Source organism: Lactuca virosa, chromosome 8 (assembly GCF_052849685.1).
Source record: "Lactuca virosa cultivar CGN04683 chromosome 8, Lactuca_virosa_CGN04683_v6, whole genome shotgun sequence".
In the NCBI taxonomy this organism is placed as follows: domain Eukaryota; kingdom Viridiplantae; phylum Streptophyta; class Magnoliopsida; order Asterales; family Asteraceae; genus Lactuca; species Lactuca virosa.
This window is the reverse complement of record NC_136433.1, coordinates 219435297-219455368: the sequence shown is the minus strand read 5'-3', so window position 1 is coordinate 219455368 and position 20072 is coordinate 219435297. Positions and strand designations below refer to the sequence as shown.

Genomic DNA, 20072 nt, shown 5'->3' with positions numbered 1-20072 from the left:
GACCAATAAACATGTAAGTGGACAACTAAGGCCCACTAAGCATGTAAAACATTTCTAGGCTCAAAAGGAATGAGATTATATATATCTCGGACCCAATATACATGTAAAAGGACAACTAAAGCCCACTAAACACGTAAAAGGACGCTAAGGCTCACTAAACATGTAAAATGACACTCAGGCCCACTAAACATGCAAAAGGACAGTAAGGCCCACTAAGCATGTAAAAGGACACTAAAGTCCACTAAACATGTATATTATATTCAGGCCCAATAAGGACGTAAATATATATATATATATATATATATATATATATATATATATATATATATATATATATATATATATATATATATATATATATATATTAAGTACATATAAGTTAACATGTCTAGATGTTTTAAAAGTATATATAAGTTATACAAACTTGCATCTAAAACATGTATAAGAGCTTTTAGCATGATATTTTTGACCTTTCTGTCCCTATTTTTAGAAAAAATATAGAAAAATCATTGTAAGTCAAAATTCGGATCCGTAAACTCTGAGGGTTTGGAAAATGAGTCTACTTTACTCATAATTTTTATTAAGATTTTTAATGGCCTCAAACAAGTGTGAAAATGTTCATCTTCACAGACTGGTCCGAAATCATTCCTGAAATGATAGGCAGTTTTGTAAAAATCGCCAAAAATTATGGAAAAATCGTATGAACGTGTGAGAGTAGTCATTTTAAAGGTATAAACCTGAAAGTTTTGCATGTAAAACAGTTTTGAAAAATATTACCATCAAGGTGGTCAAAACAGTCTGTAATTAGACCAAAACATTCTTGTTAAAAGCTGATTTTTTAGTTTAGGTTATAGATGTTTGAACACAACACTTGTTTTTGTTATTTAGAGTGTATAATCTCTGATCTACAAGTTTTCATGTAATATATAAGACAAATCATACTTTTCTCATGGTTTTTAGGAAGATCTAAGTGATAAACTTCATGTTCAAGTAAAGATCCAAAAGTTAAACACTTAACACAATGGTACATGCAAATATCCAACGGTTAAATGAGAGTTGACTTGTATTCTCCCCCTGAAAACATTAAAAATACAAAAGATATGGGGGTATGAAGCTCACCTTGAGGTTTTTGTGATGTAGATAAAGGAGGAGAAGGATTTTTGAGCCTAGATTGCCTTCTTGAGAGAACTTTCGAAGTGGTGGTTGTTCTAAGGAGTTTATACATAAAAATGAGGTTGTAAGAGAAAGATCTTTGTAAAGACTTGAAATAAACAATGGAGTTTGACATGAACTTACCAAGTTTATGACTCTTGAAGAAATCTTCTTTGAAGAACACACACACAAATCACGATTTTTGAGAGGAAAGTGGGTGATGTTCTTGAGAGTAAGGAGAGAAAATGAGTTGGATGAAAACTTGAAATGAGGGTGGTGAGGGAGTGTTTGGCCGAGATTTCAAGAGGAAAGAGAGGGGGAGAGAAGCATGGAAACATGTTGGGTATTACACTCATTTCCTAGATGTATGCAAGTTAATAACATGGTTATATGTTATGTATTAATGAGGTGTCAACCACTTGTGTTTTTCCTTTCTCTTTTTTTTGGTCCATTAGAGGGGGTTTCGGCCCAACATATTATCTAATAGAGGTATTTGGCCCATTATGGTATAAAAGAGATGTTCACAGCCCAAATAGGCCCAGAACAATGTTAAATAAAAAATTTCGGCCCATTAGAACCCATTTGTGAGGTTATCGGCCCGTTAGGGCCCAATAAGAGAGTCTTGGTCCAAGTTGGGTAAATCTTAGCTTATCGAGTTAGGTTTTGGGCTTATACAAGGAGATTATATTGTTCAGGAATTCACATCTTAACCTAATATTGCCATTTGTGACAGAAATATACATGAAGGAGTATAAATATATGTTTACAGAAAAGGTGTAGTGGTAAAAACATTTAAAATTGAATGAAAATGATAGGTTTTAATACTTTTTTGTTTGGTGAGTTAGAATCCATCATGTTTATTCAAAAAATTAATGATAGGTTTTAATACTTCGTTGTTTGGTGAGTTAAAATCCATCATGTTTATTCAAAAAAGCCTTAGACTTTGATTAAGGCTATATAGAGGATGAAAGGGGTGGATTGTGGCCTTAGACTTGGATTAACCCTTAGACGATCAACAGTTACTACTGACCAATAAGGTGGTAACGACAGATAATGAGAGAACAAAATTGAGGAGAGTCGTCAATTCTGCAAATCCATAATTCCCTTATTTCAAGAATGTATGTTCACATGTTTAGGATTGCATATGTATCCCTGTTATTTGTACCACATGCGAAGGTTGGAAGCATACAAGCATGTAATGCCTATTGGTTTAAAGGCGCTATTTATGAGTAATAGATTCAAGGAATTCATTATGATTTAAAATTTGATTAAGTTAGGTAATTTAAAAAAATCATAATCATAGACTTGAAACTGAAAAGTTGCAATATTTGTATTGGCCTCTTTATACTAGGTGACGATTGATAATGTTGGAGTAATTAGCATTGATAACAATACACTATAGGTTCAATGTTGTTTACATTGAAAACATATCAAGCATCAAGAGTGGTTGTTGGCAAACCATTTTATTTATGGATAAGTTGGTGGCCGAATATGGTTATCATATGAAGGAAAACTTCTTTCAACAAAGAGGCGTTCCTAAATGCGTCCTCAATATTTGGCATGGTGTTGAGGAATATTATTGTGGAACTAATAAAAACATAAAGGGAAATAGACTTATTAAGGTAATTAACTTTTCGGTTTGTTCACATCTGGGTAACTATCTTTTTTTTATACACATTTAGGCAACGAACTTTTTGGAAGTGTTCGCATATGATCATTATGACCGGCTGTAGCAGGTTACATCCGGTCATAACCAGTCATAAAGGTCATATGTGAACACTTCCAAAAAGTTTGTTGCCTAGATGTGTACAAAAAAATAGCTACCTGGATGTGAACAAACCGAAAAGGTAAGAGTAAATTACACGAATGGTCCCTGTGGTTTGGGTAATTTGTGCGTTTGGTTCCTAACTTATTTTTCAACTCGGATGATCCCTACTGTTTATTTTTGTTGTGTGTTTGGTCCCTATCTTACCCAAGGTTCTAAATAACGTAAGACGTGACTTGGCGGCAATGTCAAGCCTCAAGCTTTTCCAAGCCTTGGCGAGCCATGTCGTTTGTAAGGCGTGACTTAAGGCGGCAATTTTGTATATAATTAATATTTTTATATGTATTTTCAACTATTATTCATTCTTATACACATATATGAATTAAGGCGGTATTTTGGTAAAGTTTGGTGGTATATACAAGCCTTGGAGCCATGACGAGCTTTTTAGAACATTGATCTTACCTAAAAGACTATTGTGCTATTTTTAATTTATTTTTTAATTAATTTTCTTATTTATGTATTTATTTTTTATATATTTAAAAAAATTAATAGACCTCACATATTTGTATCTACTCACCCTAAACCTGAAACCACATATGAGAGATCTATTATTTTTTTAAATATATAAAAAATAAATACATAAATAAGAAAATTAATTAAAAAAATAAAAAGGGCACAATAGTCTTTTTAGGTAAGACAGGGACCAAACGTGCAACAAAAATAAACAGTAAGGATCATCCGAGATAAAAAAAATAAGTTATGGACAAAAACGCACAAATTACCCAAACCACAAGGACCATTCATGTAATTTACTCTTACCTTTTCGGTATGTTCACATCTGGGTAACTATTTTTTTTTGTACACATCTAGGTAACAAACATTTTGGAAGTGTTCACATATGACCATTATTACCGGATGTAACCTGCTACAGCCGGTCATAATGGTCATATGTGAACATTTCCAAAAAGTTTGTCACCTAGATGTGTATAAACAAAAAAGATAGTTATGCAGATGTGAACAAACCAAAAGTTAATTACCTTAATAAGTCTATTTCTCAAACATAAAACACAAAAGTTATAGAAAATTAAGTCTTCTTTATGAAGAGTTGTGAATCACCTCAATCGCGGTTACAATATGCAAGTTATGCTTGGCAGTTAAGTAATGTATCATAGGTGGTGTTGTATTATATATATATATATATATATATATATATATATATATATATATATATATATATATATATCTATATATATATATATATATATATATATATATATATTCTTTCAATCATATGAACCTTTTGACCATTAAGGGTATTGATGTATCGATGTGGAGTCTTATTATGATGATAGATGCCTATGAATTCACTCTAGAGATATAGAAAAATTAGGAGAGCTGCTAAAATGACTATTGTTGTAAAACAATGTTGGGGGTGTTGCAAAGTTGTGCATATCCTCCACTAGAGTCTTACTTGAAATTCCGTGTCGAGAGCCTCACATTTAGTGTTGTAAAACTCAACATATTCGGCCGAGTACTCAGAATCGGGTATATGTCGATGTGTTTTCATAAAATTTGACAAAAAAACTCGGGATCGGTCAAACTCGATTCAATCGGTCAAACTTAGAAATCTTAATTTTTTTAATAAAAACTATAATTGTTATTGATATTCATCCATTTTGTTTTAAATTTAATGTGTGTGTGTGTGTGTGTGTGTGTGTGTGTATATATATATATATATATATATATATATATATATATATATATAATTTTCCTAAAATTAATTTTTCAAGATTTAATCGGGCATGTTTGGCACGGAGCGTTTGGGGGCGTTTGATAGTTTTTAGGTTATAGCGTTTGACAAAACTCTCTGTTTTGAATAGAAAGTCTCGTTTGACACTACAAACTTCTAACATTTAGTTTAAACAAAACGCTCTATTTGAATAGGAAGTCTCGTTTGACACTACAAATTTCTAACATTTAGTTTAAACAAAACGCTCTAAGTTCAAATGCTACTTCATGTAGCATTCAACAAAACGCTACCTCCCCCCCCCCTAAGAGCCTACTACTTTCTAGTTGACCGACATGATAACGTCTAGCGTCTTTGTAACACTATTTACATTATGGTGATGGAATGATGTGATGTGGATTGATTATAAAACAATGAAACATATACATACCAGTCCACTGATTGATGACCTCTTTGGTCGTAAGTGGTTGGTTTCTTTTCCAAATTTGATCTTTTGTGCATATATTATCAATACCAGGGGATTGATGACATATAATTCCTTACACTATGGTGATGGAACAATTTGATGTGAATTGATTATAGAGGATTGATGACATATAATTCCAGGGGATTGATGACATATAATTCCTTACACATAAAATTTGATCTTTTGGGGAAATTTGTGTTTTTGGTCCCTAACTTATTTTTTAACTCGGATGGTCCCTACTGTTTATTTTTGTTGCGCGTTTGGTCCCTGTCTTACCTAAAAGATTATTGTGCCCTTATTAATTTATTTTTTAATTAATTTTCTTATTTATGTATTTATTTTTTTATATATTTAAAAAATTTAATAGACCCCACGTACTTGTTGATGGGTTTTAGGTGAAACAAATAAACTAGAAAACAATTCCTAAGTTCACATGCAACCTACTTTGGATCTATGTTTTAACTATTGAACATATAACTTTGAATTGCAAAACAAGAACCCTAGTGGAGAGAGGCTAATTTCGAAATTAACAAACTAGGGTTTAAGAGATACATACCTTTCAATTGTTATAGCAAACAATTGACAATCCTCTTGATCTTGATCTTGATCTTGATCTTCTTGGAAGCTTAGCACCACAAATGTAATGCCTCTAATGGAATCACACCCAAGAACTAGCAAGAAGGAAACTTGAAGGAGAGAGGGTAGGGTATGCAATTTTCGGCCTAGGGTTTCTTCCAAGGTAGGAGTGGCCGAAATTGTGAGCTGGGAGGCTCCTTATATAGCTGAGGGATTTAGGGTTTAGGGAAAACCCTAATACTCCTTTGCTTAGGGCCTAAGCTAACCCAAAGGACTTATCCAAAGCCCCTTGGACGAAATCCTTAGGGTTTCCCCTATAGATTTCGTCCACCTCCTTCCAAGGAGGTTCTGGATCCTTCCACTCAACTATTAGATAATTGCAAACTAGTCCCTGCACTTTATAATTAATACTTTTAACCCCCAAAATTAATTCTGATTAATTTATGGCTAACTATTAATTAAACATAATGATTTCTAATTAATATATTAATCTTTTAACATATTAATAAATCATTTATATTAGTTCATTAATCTTATAAATTAATATCTCTCCTTTCATAATTTCATTGTCCAGTTGCTAGGTTGAGGGCAACCCAAAAGGACTGTGCTGCTATCAATTCAAGTACATACCAATTATAGTTATGGGCTTAGACACCTAATCCAACAGTCTCCCACTTGGATAAGTCTGTAACTATAATTGCTAGTATGACTTCTAAATTTGACCAGCAAATTGTAGCTTCCAAAAGCTGCTACTGAACTCTGACCCAGTCAGTTACGTGTCCTTAGATAAGTGATCATATAATCCTTCGTTCTGCAAGATATCCCCAGACATAAGACATGGAATGTAATCAATCTCTTTGTCCAGAATCTATGTTTCCCGATTTCTGATTTGTGTTGATGTAGGACTTCTAATTGAACACATCAATTTAGTCCTGGCTGGGCCCAGCACATAAGTCAACACCAAATCATCGAGGGGCCCACAGATATCGCTTTTCCGGTTAGGGCAAAAGGAACGAATAAACGTTGACTCATATGCTTGTATCTTTTACTCATCAAATTATACATGACAATACGTTTTATAACACCAAGTTACTGATGTGTTTTCGTATCACCAATGTATAACCGACTTTTCAAATTACAACTCATATATCTTCGTTTCAAAATTATAAGATATTATCGTCTCAGTATTACTCGTGATGAATTCCATGAAGTGATACTCTGAGCGAGGGTTTATCCAATACTCAAATCTCAATTTCTGAGTACTCATGAACATTGCAGCAATTCTATTGCCATGTCTATCCTCAGACAATCTGCAATCTAATTCATGACAGTCTTAATTCACTACTTACTTCCAAAAGTACGAGCGACTGTGGAGTTTGAATGATCTTATCATCCGGGAAGTAAAACATGCAAAATATGAAACACAATAATAAACAATCGAGAAAAGGCAGTAACCAAACTTATAAATAATACTTTATTATTTAATCACCAAAAGTCAATTACATTTACTTGTTACAAGTTTCAGAACAAAACTAATCTAACTACTAAAACTAATATCATCTTTCAGTCCTATGCTCCGAGCATGCTGAATATGCTTAGCCCTACTCAGACCCTTTGTGAGGGGGTCTGCTGGGTTATCTTCAGATGAAACCCTCTTAACTACAAGATGGCCTTCCTCTACTCTATGTTTGATAAAATGGTACTTTCTGTCGATATGTCTGGTTTTACCATGATCTCTCGGTTCCTTTGTTAAGGCAACCGCTCCCTCATTATCGCAGAACAGTTCCATAGGCTCCTGGATGGTTGGAACAACTCCGAGACCTCCGATGAAGTTCCTTAACCAAGCTTCTTCTTTCGACGCTTCACTCGCTGCTATGTACTCTGATTCACAAGTAGAATCAGCCACCGTATCTTGCTTGGAACTTTTCCAAGTAACCGCTCCTCCATTCAGTAAAAATACCCAGCCAGATTGAGAACGGAAGTTATCTCTATCCGTTTGAAAGCTGGCATCACTGTAACCATCTACTCTCAAAGTATCATTGCCACCAAGTACAAGGACCCAGTCCTTTGTCCTTCGCAAATACTTGAGTATATTCTTAACCGCTATCTAATGAGCTCTACCCGGGTTTCCCTGATAGCGACTGACCATGCTCAAAGCAAATGCCACATAAGGCCAGTACATGTCATAGCGTACATGATCGATCCGACAGTGGAAGCATAAGGTACACGACTCATGTCTGCTATTTCCTCATCTGTACTCGGGCATTGAGTCTTACTCAATTTGGTATTGCTTTAGATAGGTAGCTCTCCCTTCTTGGAATTTTCCATACTAAACCTTTTTAGTACCTTATCCAAGTATGTGCTCTGACTAAGTCCAATTAGTCTCTTCTTTCTATCTCTCAATATTCTAATCCCAAGAATATAGGCAGCTTCTCCAAGGTCTTTCATGGCAAAACACTTTCCAAGCCAAGACTTAACATCTTTCAAGGTTGGAACGTCGTTACCAATGAGTAATATGTCATCGACATATAACACCAGAAAAGTTACTATACTCCCACTAGCCTTGATATACACACAAAACTCATCTTCACTTCTAGAGAAACCAAACTCTTTGACTTTCTTATGGAAGCAAAGATTCCAGCTGCGAGATGCTTGTTTCAATCCATAAATGGATTTCTCAAGCTTGCACACTCTATTGGGAAACTTTGCATCAACAAAACCCTCTGGCTGATTCATGTAAACATCCTCAGCCAACTTCCCGTTAAGGAAAGCAGTCTTGACATCCATCTGCCAGATTTCATAGTCATGAAAGGCAGCTATGGCGAGCAATATCCTAATAGATTTAATCTTAGCTACTGGCGAGAAGGTCTCATCATAGTCAACCCCTGGGGTTTGAGTGAAACCTTTTGCAACCAGTCGAGCCTTGAATGTGTGCACATTTCCATCCATGTCTGTCTTCTTTTTGAAGATCCATTTGCACCCAACTGTCTTACGACCTGGTGCACTATCAACCAAATTCCAAACTTGGTTGTCATACATGGACTTAATCTCGCTGTCCATTGCCTCTTTCCACTTGGAAGCCTCTGGGCCTGCCATTGCTTCCTTATAAGTGATTGGTTCATCTAAATTTACCAGTGTCCTATCACTGATGAATGTGTCACCGTCTGAAGTAATATGAAAACCATACAACTCAGGTGGCACACTCACCCTAGTGGATCTTCGAAGAGGTAATGAGTTATCAACTGGTTCAACAGGAACTGTTTCCTCTAGTTGAGTGCTAGTGTCATCTAAGGTTCCTTCATTGGCTGACTCTTGAATTTCTTCAAGGTCAATGGTGCTCCCACTATCCTCTTTGAATATGAGCTCTCTTTCTAGAAAGACTCCTCTTCGTGCTACAAAGACCACGTTTTCAGTAGGTCTATAGAACAAATATCCAAAAGACTGCTTTGGGTAACCAATGAAAACACATTTCTCACTTCTAGCTGCTAGCTTGTCGTAAGTCTCTCGTCTTACGAAAGCTTCACAACCCCAGACTTTAATATGTGCCAACGAGGGAACTTTCCCCGTCCACATTTCGTGAGGTGTTTTGGCAACCTTCTTTGTAGGGACAAGATTGAGGATGTGAGCGGCTGTCTCTAAGGCATAACCCCAGAAGTGAATAGGAAGTGAAGCACGACTCATCATAGAACGAACCATGTCCAACAAGGTTCGATTACGCCTCTCAGCTACACCATTTAACTGTGGTGTCCTAGGAGGAGTTAATTGTGAGACTATTCCACATTCTTTTTGATAGTCGTTGAACTCGATACTAAGATACTCCCCGCCTCTATCGGATCTAAGTACCTTTATCTGCCCAATTGATTTTCAACCTCATGCTTAAACTCTTTAAACTTTTCAAAGGTTTCTGACTTATGTTTGATTAAGTAGATATAGCCATATCTGCTATAATCATCAGTGAAAGTCACATAGAATCGATTAGCATCCCTTGTAGTTGATCTGAAGGGCCCACACACATCTGTGTGTATGAGATCCAACAGACCTTCACCTCTTTCACAAGACCCTGTGAATGGTGATTTTGTCATCTTTCCCAAAAGACAGGATTCACACATATCATCTGATTTTAGGTCAAATGATTCCAACACTCCATCCTTTTGGAGTTGGGCTATGCGTTTCTTGTTAATGTGTCCAAGACGACAAAGCCACAAGCATGCCTTGTCTACACTATTAGACAAGTCAATATTAAGTACACTATTTCCTAAGCTATCAACACAAGTCATTGTTTCATACACACCATCACAAGGCAAAGTTTCAAACACAAAAACACCATTCTTATAAACAGAAATTGAACCATTCAAATCATTAAAAGAATATTTAAAACCTTGTCTGAACAATGCATGAAATGAAATAACGTTTCTCGTCATCTCAGACGAATAGCAACAATTTAATAAATCTAATCTAACATCATTACTAAGCAAAAGTTGATAAACTCCGATCTTGGTCACTGGTGAAGACTTCTTGTTCCCCATGATCAAGTTTATCCTTCCTCGCTCTATCTCCTCACTTTCCTTTAGCCCCTGCAAATCAGAACAGATGTGAAAACCACATCCTGTATCAAGGACCCATAAATGAGAAGATAATGAGTTATTAAAAGAAATAGTGTAAATACCTGCCGAAGATGGCTTTACTTTGCCATCTTTGATGTCTTGCAGATATTGTGGGCAGGATCTCTTCCAATGCCCCTTTTGATTGCAATAAAAGCAAACGGCCTCCTTTGGATCAGAAACATGGGGAGTGGTAGCATTGGGCTTAGCCTTTGGGCCATTACTAGATGACCCAGCTTGAGCCTTGCTCTTCCAGTTTTGCTTAGGAGGACCTTTCCTCTTTTTCCCCTTTCCCTGTCTAATGGCCAAGACAGGGGCACTTGCAGGAGTGGAGGCTATACTTTTACCCTTCATCCCTGCTTCAGCTGTCTGCAATAAGTTGCGCAATTGGGCCAGTGTCTGCTCAGTGTTGTTCAAATGGTAAGTTAGAATAAACTGACCATAACAATCAGGTAGTGAGTTTAAGACCATGTCAATGGCCAATTCCTCATCAAAGTGAATGTTGAGCTTGACCAAACGCTCTATGTAGCGTTGCATTCTTTGCACATGAGACACAACCGACTCCCCTTCTTTCATCTTGCAAGCCATGAGTGACTTGACTACTTCAAACTTTTCTTGACGAGCTCGCTTATGGTACTTTTCCATAAGGTCCTTGTTCATCTCAAAAGGCCAGTAGTCCTCATAGTACCTCTGCAGTTCTGGGGACATGGTTGCCACCATGATGCATGCCACTTTGGTAGCATCATCGTAATGTTTCTTGTAGGCAGCATATTCTTCAGGAGTAGTTTTAGACTCATCAAGCTCTTTGAGCTCCTTTTCAAGGACATATTCTTTGTCCTCAAATCGAAGCATCATCTTGATGTTACGCATCCAATCGTTATAGTTAGAGCCATCCATAACGACTTTGGAGCAAATGTTGAGCAAAGAGAAGTTGTGGTTGGAGGAGGATGAAGCAGAAGTGTTTCCAGGAGTAGACATCTGAAAAGAAAGAAAGTTTTAGTTAGATTTCAAGATACCTTAATATAATAACCCAAAGATATAATATCAAGGTTAGGATCCAACTATGAAGATTCACAACTTAGAAATGGGATGCCGAGATCCAAGTGTAAATTTCATAAAGGTAGGTGAATGACGATTCACCAATTCCACCATTAGACGAAATAAACGAAGTGAAATTCCTAATTCTTTTGAGATACATTGAAACTATTCAATGGCATGTTTTAATCTCAGATTATGCTCTTCTATTTGTGACTGGGATGCCGAGGATCACAAACAAGATGTGAATAACCATGCAAATGTGCTTGGTAACCTTATTGTCTTTATCATTAACTATTGATGTGCTGGTAAACCACACACGCTCCATCAAAATGACAATTATGAGATACCCATTACTACTCTTTATTAGTGCCTTTTAGTGTGCTGGTTAACCACACACGCTCCACTAACGACCAATAAAGCATAATGTGCAATTTCATGGATTAACATACTTTTCACATTTTTTCTAAAGTAACTAGAGTTGGGATTTTGTAAAATAATGTTCTAGTACTTTCTTTAATAACATTATACTTTTAATGAGATGTAGTTGTCCTATCAAACCCGTTCTGCTAACGACCCTCCACTAATCAAGGAAGCGGTGGGTGAGAGTGGACACCCATTCAACTACCATTTTATAGGCAGTTTCCTTATACCCCCTTATAGACTAGCTTCGTGAATGAGGCATACTAGCGATTTGACTGACCATATTCTTATACATATATAATATTTAACTTTTAATTATAATATATATAGGGTGTGTTTTAAACCTTTTAAAACTTTAGGGTTTATATATAAATTTCGAAAATTAAGCCATTAATTTTAAATTTAAAAATAAACCAAATAACTAGATTTAATATTTATCTATTAATTAACTTTTAACTAATTTATTAAATCTTGCAAGGATTATCTAATTAAATTAAACAATTAATTTAATCCTAATCCATATCCCTTCTAGATTTAGAAAATATGGGGATAGGATAATTTCCTTATTTTTCTCATTATCCAATAAGGCAACTATTATCCAAAACAAAGAAACCCTAAAAGGGGCTAGCATATTTCGAAATTTTAAGGGAGGAGGCTAGGGTTTTCAAAATCCTAACCCTAATTTCAATTAGGGTTCATGGAGGCTAGGGTTTTCGAAAACCCTTTGAACCAAAACCCTAAAATCGAAAATTTTTGGCCTTTAGGGTTTAATGGCAATAAACCCTAATTTGCAATTCAACTATTATAGCAATTCAATTTAAATCAAACAATGGCTCTGATACCACTGATGGGTTTTAGGTGAAACAAATAAACTAGAAAACAATTCCTAAGTTCACATGCAACCTACTTTGGATCTATGTTTTAACTATTGAACATATAACTTTGAATTGCAAAACAAGAACCCTAGTGGAGAGAGGCTAATTTCGAAATTAACAAACTAGGGTTTAAGAGATACATACCTTTCAATTGTTATAGCAAACAATTGACAATCCTCTTGATCTTGATCTTGATCTTGATCTTCTTGGAAGCTTAGCACCACAAATGTAATGCCTCTAATGGAATCACACCCAAGAACTAGCAAGAAGGAAACTTGAAGGAGAGAGGGTAGGGTATGCAATTTTTGGCCTAGGGTTTCTTCCAAGGTAGGAGTGGCCGAAATTGTGAGTTGGGAGGCTCTTTATATAGCTGAGGGATTTAGGGTTTAGGGAAAACCCTAATACTCCTTTGCTTAGGGCCTAAGCTAACCCAAAGGACTTATCCAAAGCCCCTTGGACGAAATCCTTAGGGTTTCCCCTATAGATTTCGTCCACCTCCTTCCAAGGAGGTTCTGGATCCTTCCACTCAACTATTAGATAATTGCAAACTAGTCCCTGCACTTTATAATTAATACTTTTAACCCCAAAATTAATTCTGATTAATTTATGGCTAACTATTAATTAAACATAATGATTTCTAATTAATATATTAACCTTTTAACATATTAATAAATCATTTATATTAGTTCATTAATCTTATAAATTAATATCTCTCATTTCATAATTTCCTTGTCCAGTTGCTAGGTTGAGGGCAACCCAAAAGGATTGTGCTGCTATCAATTCAAGTACATACCAATTATAGTTATGGGCTTAGACACCTAATCCAACACATGTATCTCCTCACCGTAAACCTGAAACCACATTTGAGAAATTTAATTTGGGTCTCATCAGTCACCATCCCATCTCTCATCCTCCTCAACTTCTATTTCTTTTCCATCTTTAGTGACATCGACGTCTTCACCATCCTTCTTTTTTTGGTCATTTAACTTTGGCGAACCAACATCATAACTCACTGTCTCTTCATCTTTAGTGGGATGGTGAGGAGATACAGATATGTGGTGTCTATTAATTTTTTTTTTAAATATATAAAGAATAAATACATAAATAAGAAAATTAATTAAAAAAATAAACTAATAATGGCATAATAGTATTTTTAGGTAAGATAGGGACCAAACACGCAACAAAAATAAATAGTAGGGACCATCCGAGTTTAAAAAAATAAGTTAGGGACTAAAAACACAAATTCCCCCAAACCACAGGGACCATTCGTGTAATTTACTCTTACTTTTCATTTTTTTCATATTTGGGTAACTATTTTTTTGTACACATCTAGGTAACGAACTTGTTAAAAATGTCCACATCTAGGATGTAACCTGCTACAGCAGGTCATAATGGTCATATGTGAACATCTCCAACAAGTTTGTTACCTAGATGTGTACAAAAAAAAGATAGTTACCCAGATGTGAACAAACCGAAAAGTTAATTACCTTAATAAGTCATATTCCCTAAAGCAAATGATGAAAAACAAATATCTTGTTCGGATGTAAATTGATTATAGAGCATTAAATAAAGCAAATGATGAAAAATAGATATCCTCTTCCATCGGATTAAGGGCCTCTTTTCTCAGTTATATGGAGTTGGTTTCAATTTCAAAGTTGATCTTTTGTCCATGTGTTGTCAATTTAACCGTGGGTGAAGATGCGAATAAATTTTCCTTGAGGATGATATATGATCTTTATGAGTTTCTAGTGATGTTATTCAAGTTAATCAGTAGTAAATTTTATAAATCTAATAAATGGGATCAATAAACGGATTTTCAATTGTTTAATCATTGTATTGTTAATGATATCTCAACCTATATGAAAACCGAGGAAGAACACGAAACACAATTGCAAGAAGTTTTGGAGGTGTTGAATAAAGAAACGCTTTATGTGGAATTTTTTAAGAATTTTATTATTATTATTATTTGAGAGGTGTAGTTCATGGGTCACACGGTTAACAACAAATGTATCAAGGTTGACCCGGAAAAGTAGAAGCAATTATAAAGTGGGAATCATTTAAAAGTCTTTGCAACTCGTATGTTTTTACTTTTTACGTTTAGTTGGCTTATTATCAAATATTATTCTAGAATTTCTCATCTATAGCAAGACCTTTGACTGGAAAATGGGCTTTGTTTGAATGAACCAAAAATAGGGAACATACTTTGAGTGCTTTAATAAATTTTGACCAACAAACTCCCCCTAAATTTCTTCATTTCATGCATCATTTTTATCCATCAAATAGCAAGTTAGGCATTCGGAATGAAATATGAGTGTATGGGTATAAATCATAATACATATACTATAGTAACTTAGAATCGTGAAGCTCTTAATCTTCCCTTGAAATAATGAAATCTCTAAACTATGGAATCGACTTTTGAGAGTATTCAATGTTTCACTGTTGGGCGTCTTAGTAATTTTATGAACTTATCTGCCTTCACAACTATATCCATAACTATTAACTAGCTTCATAAATCGTTAAAGCTTTGAATTATATTTTTTTCTCCCCCTATTCTTCTCAACTTATTCTCCACCTTAATATCTCTGATTCCTCCTCGTATAATCCATCTTTTGTATAATCCATATTTTTTTTGCATCTGATTGATTATTTTTTTCTCCATCTGACGTTTATACATCTTGTATGCCATGTTGGCAAGGTCATACAAATTAATAATTAGACTTTGTAAATAATTTGTAACAATCTAAACTGAACAAGTCGAAATTGGAATAGTTCGTTGTCAAAAAAAAAAAAAAAAAAAAAAAAAAAAAATTGAAATTTAGTAACACTACCAAGTTAGACAAGACTACAATGCATCACCAAAATACCATATAATTCTATTCACAACAGGCGCACTCGTAATAACCACATATATATAATCATTCACAAGAAAACATATACAAAGAAACTCCCAAAACAACAAACAACTGAGGACCCAAAAAAAAAAAAAACACAACACAACAACTATCTATGTAGTTTTCCTGAGACAACACCCAAAACGATACAGTTTTGGGTGTTCAATTCCCTCTATGATCATGGCTATAAAATAATGGACAAATTTCAAAATAGCCCTTATATTTTCCGTCTTTACCTGAAAAAGCCATTATGAATTTATTTGTTTTTTGCAGAAAAACCATTGATAATTTAGATTTTTTAAGTTTTTCATTTAAGTCGTTATTTACCTACTAAAATCGGTTAACAGTCTAAAACAATCTAGTGTGATATACCTAGGTCAAATTATTGTAACATGCTAACCAATTTTAGTAGGCAAATAACGATTTAAATGAAAAATAAAAAAATTAAATTAATAGTGGTTTTTCCGCAAGAAAAAAAAAATCTGCATTAGCTTTTCAGGTAAAAGACAAAAAACATGCAAATTTCCAAAAATAAATAATACAAAAAACCCAAAATGCTACAAAAAAAAATTCTATAAAAATAGGATGAATGAGTAAAATTTTAGGCCTTTCCTTTGGACTTAAGCTTCATAGAATTTATCTGCTCGAGGGATTCCGTGACTTCTTTCATGGAAGGCCGTTTTCGGGGTTCGGCTTCAAGGCAATGAAGGGCAAGTTGGGCAAATAACATTGCTGCTTTACTTGAATATTGGCCTTCTATTCTTGCATCCATTATTGTTTTTATTTTCTTTCTATTTGGGAGCATTGGTTTCGCCCATTCCACTAGGTTGTGTTGTGGGCCCGGGCGTTTTGTGTCAAGTGCCCGTAATCCAGACATCATCTCAAGTAACACGACACCGAATCCGTACACGTCACTCTTCACATATAAATGACCTGAAATTTTTGAATAAATATATAACTTTTAAGTTGATTCGGTGTTAATGGCTAGTATATAACTTTTAGTTTGGGGTGATAGCATTTGTATCACTCACCCAATAACTGAAAGTTATAAAGTAGTTTATAACTTTCAGTTGTAAACTAGTTTGGGCTAGTTTATAACTTTCAGTTTGGGTCAAACTGAAAGTTATAAACTAGCCAATAACTCTAAAAGCAATAGCCCAACGAGATGCGATGAGTTGAAGACTCATGCATCTGTGTATGGGTATTGATTATAACTGAAAATAGGTAAATTCTGGTTTGTGTGTATTATTTTGGTAACAGTTAAATGGGTAACATTACAATTTTAGCTAAAATCGGAACTTTTTAAAATAAAATTTGTGTTGTTAAAAATTACATAAAAGGAAATGAGAGGTTACCTGTAGCAATGTACTCAGGAGCAGCATACCCGTATGTCCCCATGACTCTTGTTGTTACATGTGACATTCCACCCGAAGGACCCAATTTTGCCAATCCAAAATCCGATAACTTTGCATTGTAATTCTACAAATACTCAAAAGATAAAACATCAATAATCAAGACAACCTCCATACCACAAAAAAGATAAATCGCATGCTATATTTTCCAAACATGAGGCTAAAAGAGGAATATTTCATATTTTATTATGCAAAAGGTACACACTACTAAAAAGATTTTAGGATGAGACAAAACATGTTGTACTTCATTTGGCATGCACTGCAGGAATAATGTCAATGAGACAAACATAGTAACTTTTTGTCCCACACAAAAAAGGTGGGACAGGTACTCGCGATCTCTTGTTTGGGAAAAAGACATAAATGTCCTCCTCATCCTCATCCCCAGAGAAATAGTCCTAGAAAGCTTGTCCAGTTCAGCATAGTCTCATCCTGTCTTTTGTTGTCTTTTGTTGTACAGGATGAGACCGACAAGCTTTCGACTGCTATTTTCGATGTTATTTTCGATGATGAAGATGAGGAGGGCATTTACATCTTTTGCACAGACGAGAGATCGAGAGCAATTCCATGTTCCACCTTTTTGGGTAGGACAAAGATTGAAATTTTTGTTCAATTGACATCAATGTTAGCGGAGGACTTAAAAAGATGCAATCAAAATCTAAAAACGAAAAAGTAAAAATTAATATAAATAAAGTATGAGATTATATAAATTATAAAACTCTTACCCCATCAAGCAATATATTTGAGGCCTTAATATCTCTATAAATCACATTATCATCCGAACTGTGTAAGAAAGCTAGCCCCCGAGCCGCACCGATGGCTATTTTAAGCCGAAGATCCCAAGAAAGCGGTTCAACCACCGAACTTCCTGCAAAACCAAACAAGTTTCAGCATTTGACGAAAATGGCCCTCGGTTTTTCATCGTATGTCATATTCCTTACGTCTAAAAAGATGGTTTTCCAAGCTTCCCTTTTGCATGAATTCATATACAAGTAGAAGGTCTCTATCCTCCCTACAATACCCAAGAAGCTTCACCAAGTTAGGATGCGAAAGTCGCCCCAAGAAGTTCACTTCTGACTGCAATTTATTTCAAGAAAGTTATGTAAATATATATAATTGAAATTTTCTTTTTATTTATTTCAATTAATATCATTTAGGGTAATTTGGTCTTTTAATAAGAAAAAAAACAATGGAATTGAATTTATCCCCATCCAACATGTAATTTGAAGGATTGCGACGGAACTGAATTCTATCCATTTGGCAACCAAACTCGCCATGGAATGGAATCTCGAATTCCAATTCCGCTGGCATCCGTGAAGGCGTGTTTGTCGCCAAAGTTATCAATAACATAAAAATAGAAAGGAAATGAGAAACAAAAAAAGAACTTAATGGAAAATGTTAGGGACATGAGACTTTTCACTTATTTTCTAATTTGATTAGTGGACTTCAGATGTTTACTAAAAGTCTTTACAAAAACACATCCAACTTCCATAAAACCACTATTAAAATCAATGGCACGTCAACATTTTATAGGTTTTTCAGTCAAAATACCCAATATAATCAACTTTGTAAAGTCAGTGGTTTGACTTTTGACTTTGAGTATCGATTTTCATAGTTAAGTAACAAAATTAAAAGGAAAAAAAAAAATAGTAAGTGTATGTTGCTATCTATTTCAAATTCATCATAACGAAACCTAGTTGCCTTTGGCTTTCTATGTAACCTAACCCTAAAAATGTCTTTCAAAGTATTATCATGCTTTTTTACCAAAAATGGAAAGAGTTTCCACATCTTCATAAGAGAAAAGACGGAAGATCACATCTTTTTGAGATTTTTAACACAACATTGTGGGAAACAAATACCCTTTTAATGCTAACCTTTCCTAAAATAGATTTCGCTACAAATAGGAAAAAACTGCAAATTTTGTTCCCAAAAGTTAACAAGTTGCAATAAAGATTACACACCTGCCATTCTTCAAAGCCTTGAACACTTTCATGATTCAATTTCTTGATAGCAACCATCATTCCTGTACCATGTTTGGAGGGCAACATTGTCTTTTCCTCCACCCAACCCTTGTAAACTGTTCCAAAACCTCCAACGCCCAAAACCATATCGGATTTGAAATTTCGAGTGCAAGATTTCAAATCTGAGTACGAGTACACCTTCAAATCCGCCGCCGGCAACACTTCACCGTTTGGTGAAGTATCCTCCCAAAACCGGCTGTGGCCGGCGCTGCTACTTGTGGCTGAAGTTCCAACACCATTACTCGTACTAATCGAAGTCCCTGAATAACCCAATTAAACAATCAAATAATCTGCGGGTTTTGAATTTTGATTGTGTGAGAAATTCCCAAATATAGAAGTTACCGAATTGGTAACGTATCTAAAATCTGAACATCCTATTTGAGCAATAAATGAAGAAACAGACAAAACCCATGTGATAAATTTACGAATTGAAGATATGATAGCATCAATAAGCGAAATTAAACCAACCTGTAGTGGAAGAAGGTCTGGTGTTGGAGCTTTGATTAGCAGAGATGGTGGAATTAGCATCTGCAGTAGCAGCAGCAGATGCGTTCATACAATTTCCCATTATTGATGAAAATTAAGTTGCTATCCTTCCATGATATGGTGATTTAGTCTTCGAGTCTGCCTAATTTTGGAGAGAGAAACTGATTACGTTATTTAAAGATTGGTTTGTAAGGGTATATTTGCTTTGACTTTGGAAAGCGATGTAAATAAACAGTTATGAATACGGAATTTTCCAAGAAAATGAATTCGTTGTTTCATGGTGGGTGTCAAACTCTCAATGTATGGTCTTAGCTGGCCGATTGCCGTCGCTTTTCTTTTGCTCATCTCAATGTTTTATTTTTATTCAATCGTATTAAAAAAAACAAAATTACATAATTGTCCAAAAAATATTTTTGTAATCCAAGTATTCTTAAGGATTTCGACCCAATGAAAACATTTTTAATTGGAGGGTTTTTTTATAGACAAAACTGCAAATTTGGTCGTCGTGGTTTGCAAAAATCTTTGTATGGGATCTAAAAAATTTTCAGCTTGCACAGAATGTCCAAATCAAGGTTTTTCCGGGTTTTTTGTCCAAAAAGTCTTTAAAAGACGGTTATACCCTTAT

General features: G+C 34.9%; 1 protein-coding gene across 1 annotated transcript; it reads right to left on the bottom strand.

Moving 5' to 3' along the window:
- Positions 1–15532: 15532 nt before the first annotated feature.
- Positions 15533–19674, bottom strand: LOC145129159 (putative serine/threonine-protein kinase PIX13). Its single transcript, XM_079063892.1, has 6 exons — positions 19430–19674; positions 18902–19221; positions 17882–18017; positions 17666–17808; positions 16887–17010; positions 15533–16464 (listed from the first exon to the last, which is right to left on the bottom strand). Exons 1-6 carry the CDS (start codon positions 19527–19529, stop codon positions 16133–16135), a joined length of 1155 nt encoding a protein of 384 aa, XP_078920018.1. The 5' UTR covers positions 19530–19674; the 3' UTR covers positions 15533–16132.
- Positions 19675–20072: the final 398 nt, after the last annotated feature.